This window comes from Numida meleagris, chromosome 19 (genome assembly GCF_002078875.1).
Source record: "Numida meleagris isolate 19003 breed g44 Domestic line chromosome 19, NumMel1.0, whole genome shotgun sequence".
NCBI classification, from domain to species: Eukaryota; Metazoa; Chordata; class Aves; order Galliformes; family Numididae; genus Numida; species Numida meleagris.
The window spans coordinates 3,409,805-3,416,777 of record NC_034427.1 but is presented as its reverse complement, the minus strand read 5'-3'; the positions used below and the strand labels follow the sequence as shown (position 1 = coordinate 3,416,777).

Here is a 6,973-nt window from a genome sequence, read left to right as displayed (position 1 = left end):
CCCCCAGAAATGCAGCAATCCTCTCCCCTCTCTTCTCTCCGCGAGGTGGGCGCACTGCGATGGAGACGCGGCTCTCTCTGCCACGGGCTTGCGCCGGCCGCCCGCTGACAGCCGTCGGTTGGTGACAGCCGCCGTCCGGAGACAGCCGCAGACCTGTGACCACCGCAGCCCGGTGACGGCCGCCGTCCGGGAGGGACCGGCGGAGAAGAGCGGAGCGGCGCGGAGCGGGGCGGGCGGGCCCGCGGTTTCCCGCAGCGGTGGCATGCCCCAGGGCAGCCCGCAGCGCAGCCGCTCGCCCTGCGCTCGGGAGCGGAGGTAGCGGCTCGGCAGAGCCTCCCGCAGCCGCCGCCGTCGCCGCCCTTCTCCCGGCGCCGAGGTCCCGGCCGCCGCCCCGCCGCCCGCCCGCCCCGTCGGGTCTCCGCGTCTCCACGGCTCCCCGAGCCCGACAGCCGCCATGGCCACGCTCCTCCGCAGCAAGCTGTCCAACGTGGCCACCTCGGTGTCCAACAAGTCCCAGGCGAAGATGAGCGGCATGTTCGCCAGGATGGGCTTCCAGGCGGCCACCGACGAGGAAGCGGTGGGCTTCGCTCACTGCGACGACCTGGACATGGAGCACCGGCAGGGGCTGCAGATGGACATCCTCAAGTCCGAAGGCGGCGAGGAGGGAGGCGAGCAGCCCCTGGAGGGGGACATCCACTACCAGCGGGACGGCACCGGGCCGCTGCCGCCCTCCGCCTCCAAGGACGCGGGGGTCTGCTCCGAGCTGTCCGGGCAGGGCAAGCCCAAGATCACAGCGTGGGAGGCGGGCTGGAACGTCACCAACGCCATCCAGGTACGGCCGGGCACCCGCTGCCACCCGCGCCGGGACGCGAGCCCCGGTCCCAGCCCCGCTCCCATCCCTGGGCTCTGCCCTGGTCCCCTTCGGCACCGTCGGGGCGCAATACACTTCGGGGAAAAAAAAGAAAAAAAAAAGGAAAAAAGAGAGGGGGAAAAAAAGAAGAAGAGGGGGAAAGGGGAAAAGAAGAAAAATGGGAGGAAGAAAGAGGAAAAAAAAAAGGAAACCGTATCCTCCTCCCTTCCTCAAATTCAAAACGAAACATCCGTATCGTTTTTCTCTGCCGGCCCCGCGGCAGCGTGAGGGATGGGGGGGGCTGCGGGGGGGGGATGTGCTGGGGAGGGGTCTGTGTTGGTCCCCCCTGCGTTAGGATGGCACCGGGGGGTGACGGGTTCTTGGTGCACTGAGGGTCCAGGGACACACAGGGCGGAGATTTGGGCAAAGCCCGGGTGGCAGAGCTGTGCTTGCTTGCTGTGGGTGCTCCGGGGTGCAATGCTGCGGGTGTGCACGGGCGTGATGGCGTGGGCAGCGCGTCGCAGAGAGAAGGGTGCGCGTGTCATGGTGACCGTGGGGCTGTGCCATTGGTGTCACTGCGTGTGACTGAGGCAGCGGGTGTGCGCCTGCTCGAAGCTGTGCGACTGCGTGCTCCTGGCCCCTCCATCAGGCGAGCAACACAGTTTCCATTTTGTCTCTTTCTAGGGGATGTTTGTGCTGGGCCTGCCCTATGCTATCCTTCACGGTGGATACCTAGGACTCTTTTTAATAATTTTCGCTGCAGTGGTTTGCTGCTACACTGGGAAAATCCTGATTGCCTGTCTTTACGAAGAGAATGAGGATGGGGAGATAGTCAGGGTGAGAGACTCCTACGTGGACATAGCAAACGCGTGCTGTGCGCCCCGCTTCCCCACGCTGGGAGGCAGGATCGTGAATGTGGCTCAGATCATTGAACTGGTCATGACCTGCATCCTCTACGTGGTGGTCAGTGGGAACCTGATGTACAACAGCTTCCCTAACCTGCCCGTCTCCCAGAAGTCGTGGTCCATTATTGCCACAGCCGTTCTCCTGCCTTGCGCGTTCTTGAAGAACCTGAAGGCAGTCTCCAAGTTCAGCTTGCTCTGCACGTTAGCCCACTTTGTGATCAACATCTTGGTGATCGCCTACTGCCTCTCCCGGGCACGCGACTGGGCGTGGGACAAGGTCAAGTTTTACATTGACGTGAAGAAGTTTCCCATCTCCATTGGCATCATTGTCTTCAGCTACACCTCTCAGATCTTTCTGCCTTCCCTGGAGGGGAACATGCAGAACCCCAAGGAGTTCCATTGCATGATGAACTGGACGCACATAGCAGCTTGCATCCTTAAGGGACTCTTTGCCTTGGTCGCCTATCTGACCTGGGCTGACGAGACCAAGGAAGTCATCACAGACAACTTGCCATCCACCATTAGGGCAGTAGTCAACATTTTCTTGGTGGCCAAAGCCTTGCTTTCCTATCCATTGCCATTTTTCGCAGCTGTGGAGGTCCTGGAGCGATCCCTTTTCCAGGATGGCAACAGGGCGTTCTTCCCCAACTGCTACGGGGGCGACGGGCGCCTCAAGTCCTGGGGGCTCACCCTCCGGTGTGCCCTGGTGGTGTTCACCCTGCTCATGGCTATCTACGTCCCGCACTTTGCCCTCTTGATGGGTCTCACTGGGAGCCTCACGGGTGCGGGTCTCTGCTTCCTGCTCCCCAGTCTTTTCCACCTCAAGCTCTTGTGGAGGAAGCTCTTGTGGCACCACGTCTTCTTTGACGTCGCCATTTTCGTTATAGGAGGGATCTGCAGTGTCTCCGGGTTCATCCACTCTTTAGAAGGGCTCATAGAGGCCTTTAGAACCAACGCTGAAGACTAAGGAGGGGCCAGAGCTGGCGGCAGTACGAGAATAGCATCGAACATCCGCATAGCCACGAGATTCTGCGTCCCTTTAACGAGGAGTCATTACTTTCGTTACATGCATCCGACAAATTCTGCGTCATAGAATCTGCAAATTAAATGAAGTAAGAAGAGATGAAAACGGTGCCCTGCCATCTTTTGAAATAAGCTAAGATGAAAAAATATATTTTTTTGTGTTCTTTCAAATTTTTGGAAGGAAAATCCATGGTACCTCCCCCCTCCCCCCCGGACCTCCTCACTAGTTGCCTGAAGCTCGGCCCCATGAATGAGCCAAAGGGAAAGGATCGCAGCTCCCAGTGCTGCCCGCAGACGGGCACCGCAGCGCGGCAGGAGGTGGAACGGTGCCGGCCCAGTGGGATTGTGTTTACAGATGGAAGCAAACAGGCTGCGGGTGCTGGGAGCAGCGCCATTCCTTTGCATACACCATGAGACAGACGTAGATGAGACCTAGACTGTAGGAATAGCCCAGCAACCCACGCTCTGGCCGATGGCCACTGCTGCAGTCATCTGCAATGTTTACACTGTAGTCACATCGATGTCAGACTGCTTAATTCTTCCATCCGGACTGACACGAGGAATGGCGCTTCCCATTGATGACGACATTCTGCCTCTGGTTGAACTCACAGACCCGGAGTCCACTTCTCGGTGATTTTTTTTTTTTTTTTTTTGGTTGGTTGGTTGGTTTGTTTCATCTTAAGAATTATTTCTGAATAATGAAAAGAAAAAAGTATATATTGTTGGATTTGACGTCGTTCAGGATACAGAAACAAAACCAAGACAAAACTCATTCTGTGCAATCTACCAGATCCGTGGAGCTGTTTCCAATGTATGTGTGGTGTAATTGTGGTAAATAAGATGAAAAATGTATATCAGAAAAAAAAAGTCTATCTTTAACATATAATGTGGTACATAAATATATCAAACAATAAAGAGAAAACATATCTGAGGAGCTGGCCTGCTTCGTTGGGCTGGGCAGGGGCAGGGGGAGGAGCACCAGGTCTGTGGGTGTTGGAAGGGGAAGGGGAGGGGGCCAGTCCCCAAATCCCTTACAAACAAAGGTAGAGAAGGGGGAAACAAAACGAAATATGGGACTTACAGGAGCCCTGGCTTGAGTCCAGCTCCCAACACCCTTCCCATGGGCTGTGCTGTGCCGTGCCCTGCTGGGGCTGTGCCGTGCTGAGCTGCCCCAGTCTCCAGGGGTCTGTGGAGGGAACAGCACGGAGCGCAGCCAGAGCATCCCTGCCCAGTATTGGGATAGCCATGGCAGCAGGGCTGGGGGCCGCAGCAGCGCAGCACACCACCACGCACAGCTGTGCTTCACATTTGCTTTGCACCCTGCAGCTTCAGGGCCCTTCTCTCGCTGCGTTCCCCATTGGGCTCGCAGGGAGCACACAGCCCACGGCTGTACTGCACTGTGCTCTGTGCCCCGTCCTTGTGGGATGCGGGATGCTCATGGGCCGACACAGCCCTTTGCTTTGCATTTGTTAGGGGCCAAAGGGCTGCTGGTAGGGGCACAAGCTGACGTAAGCTGTGGGAAGCGTGGTATTATTCTGGGAGCCCCCCCGGGCTTTGTCTTGCTGTCAGTTCTGCTCAAGCACTTCCCTCTGTGCTTCCATCGGGTAATACATGAGCGGCTTGCAGAGTGAGCCCAGGCTCTGTCCTCCCAGCATGGCTGTGGCCGTGGTGGAGGCCCTGTGAGTGGTACTGCGGTGCAGGCAGCCCCCACCTGCCCAGCACACAAATCAGTGCCGTGCTGGCGGCAGTGACAGCACATGGAGCCGGCTCTGCTAGGGATGTGCAGCCTTTCAGCAAGAGATGCAGCAGGGTGAGCAAAATAAAGCCCAAAATAGCAGCAGAAATGGAAGAAAAGGATGGAAAACGATTATCTCCATTCCAGATGGCTTCTGACTGCAGATATATAGCTTCTGGTCGTGTGCTGCAGCACCCTCCACACCTTCTCATTCTGAAAACGAATGGCACAAAGGCCTTCTCTGCATCAGGAGGGGACAGGTTTCCTTATTGCTCTGTGTCTTTGCAGCCCCTTGCATGGAATAGGGGCCCCTATTTGGGTTAGTTCCCTAATACATAGGGGCAATACCAAATCCTTGACCTCATGGCCATGCAGGAACATCGGTGGCGGCTGCAGTGGTGTGAGGGCTCTGCCTGCAGCACGCTGGGTGCTGGTGCTGTGCAAAGGGACCCTCATGGCTCCGCATTTCGGGTCAGGAGCTGTGAGCCCTGGTGAGCAGCAGTGACTCCTGCTTTCACCCTCTGCACTTTCCCGGCGCCAAGCTGTCCTCCAGTTGCCCCAAGGAGAGATTTTCCTCTCCCACCCAGCTCTTCCGTCCCTTGCTAATCATTTACTCCTGCCACAGGCCACTCCTTTTGACTTCTCTTTCGACCTTCAGACTGAATCGCCAAAACAAAACCCTGGGGCAGGTGGGAGGAGAGCTCTGCCTCCACCACTGCTGCCGGACTGCTGCCCCACTCTGCTGCAGGGAAAGGCATTGCTTTCTCCATGACTTTCCCTTCTTCTCCTGAGGGCTGAGCCAGCGTGGGACAAGCACAGAGGTTTTGGTGGAGGACTCATTCCTCACTGCTGGGTGAGTTGGTGGGCGCAGGACTGGGGTGCAGGGGAGGCAGCTGGGAGCAGGGGGGCTCAGGTCTCCTGAGTCACAGAATCATAGAGATATTTAAACCAAAGGAGGGGAAATTCAGGATAGATGTTAGGAAGAAATTTTTACTTAGAGAATAGTGAGGCCCTGGCACTGCTGCCCAGAGAAGAGTGGGTGCTTCATCTCTGGAGGTGCCCATCCTCTTGGCAAGAGATGCAGCGGGGTGAGCAAATTAAAGCCCAAAATAGCAGCAGAAATGGAAGAAAAGGATGGAAAATGATTATCTCCATTCCAGATGGCTTCTGATTGCAGATATGTAGCTTCCGGTCGTGTGCTGCAGCACCCTCCACACCTTCTCATTCTGAAAATGAATGGCAGCCTGTCCTGGTGGGGGGCAGCCAGCCCATGGCCAAAGGAGCGCAGTGGACTTGAAGGTCCCTTTCTACCCAACCATTCTGTGATTTTGTGATTCCATGACTAAGGTTGTAAAAGACTAAGATAGTCAAGTCCAACCCTAACCCACCCCACCATGCCCACTGACCATGTCCCTCAGTGCCGCATCTCCATGGTTCTTGAACACCTCCAGGGATGGTGACCCCACCACCCTGGGCAGCCTGTGCCAGCGCACCACCACTCTTTTGGAGAAGAAATGTTTCCTAATATCCAACCTGAAATCAGGCTCGTTCCCCAGGAATCACAGCAGCTCCAGGGAGGAAAGAAACAGCATCCTCACCCCTGGAAATATTGCAGGAGGTGAAAAGGTTTCTTGCATTAAATGTGCACCAAAAATGAGTTTTTGATCTCATGGTGCTCAAGGTGGCTGTGTCCGCATCTCTCCAAAGGGACAGCCCCTCTTGGGCAGCACGGGGGGGGGCTGCTCATGGGATGTGAGTGCCCTTAACAAGGGCAGCACAGCGGGGCTGCTCTGGGGGCAGCTCATGGAGCCATCTCCGTGCTGCTGAGCCCCGCTCGATCCGGAGGGGAACTGCTGCTCTGCCCTTGTCCTCAGGGCCCGTCCCGCACTGCTCTAAGATTTTACAGAACTGCATTGTCCTCTTAGATGAAGAAATGGGCTCAGACCTTTTAAAGATTCTCCTGTCCCTGTCCCACCAGGCCCTGTCCCACTCGTCCCTCCTGCAGCATGGATAACCCAGCCCCAAACAGCCCCTGCTGACACCTTGAGCACTTTGGGTCACCTTTCACTGCTGCCTGAAGGAGACAGACACAGTGCTCTCTGCAGAAGTGTTTGTTTTCCCCTTATCAGTGCCCTTCCCTGTAATCCCAGCTGCTGGGCACTGTGCGGCTCCTCTGCAAGTGACACATTTATGATTAGGGGTATGGATATCGCCTGATAGGGAGATTAAGATAGCACGCCCTATCTTAATCACACACATTCCCTACACAATAGCTGCATGAAACAATTCAAACCAGAGCGCGCACATGCGATGGGGCAGGGGGTGCTGCCTGGATGTGCCTTGCTCCGAGCTGCATGGCAGCGGGGCAGTGTCCCCCCCCTCCACAGACAGCGATGCTGGCAGCACCTGGAATTCATTTCTACTGTCTAGGAAACCAGGCTAACTTGTGCCGGGGGGACC

The 6,973-nt window shown here is 56.6% G+C and overlaps 1 protein-coding gene across 1 annotated transcript; it reads left to right on the top strand.

Annotated features, from left to right (window-relative positions):
* SLC32A1 (solute carrier family 32 member 1) lies at positions 52–3,668 on the top strand. The gene is made up of 2 exons (XM_021416845.1): positions 52–832; positions 1,535–3,668. The coding sequence occupies exons 1-2, from the start codon at positions 455–457 to the stop codon at positions 2,720–2,722; spliced, it is 1,566 nt and encodes a 521-aa protein (XP_021272520.1). The 5' UTR covers positions 52–454; the 3' UTR covers positions 2,723–3,668.

Bases quoted from the DNA above. Each gene is read 5' to 3' on its own strand.
- SLC32A1 (XM_021416845.1), top strand. From the start codon at position 455: ATGGCCACGCTCCTCCGCAGCAAGCTGTCCAACGTGGCCACCTCGGTG. The intron at 833-1,534 runs GTACGGCCGGGC...GTCTCTTTCTAG, and splicing joins ACGTCACCAACGCCATCCAG to GGGATGTTTGTGCTGGGCCT.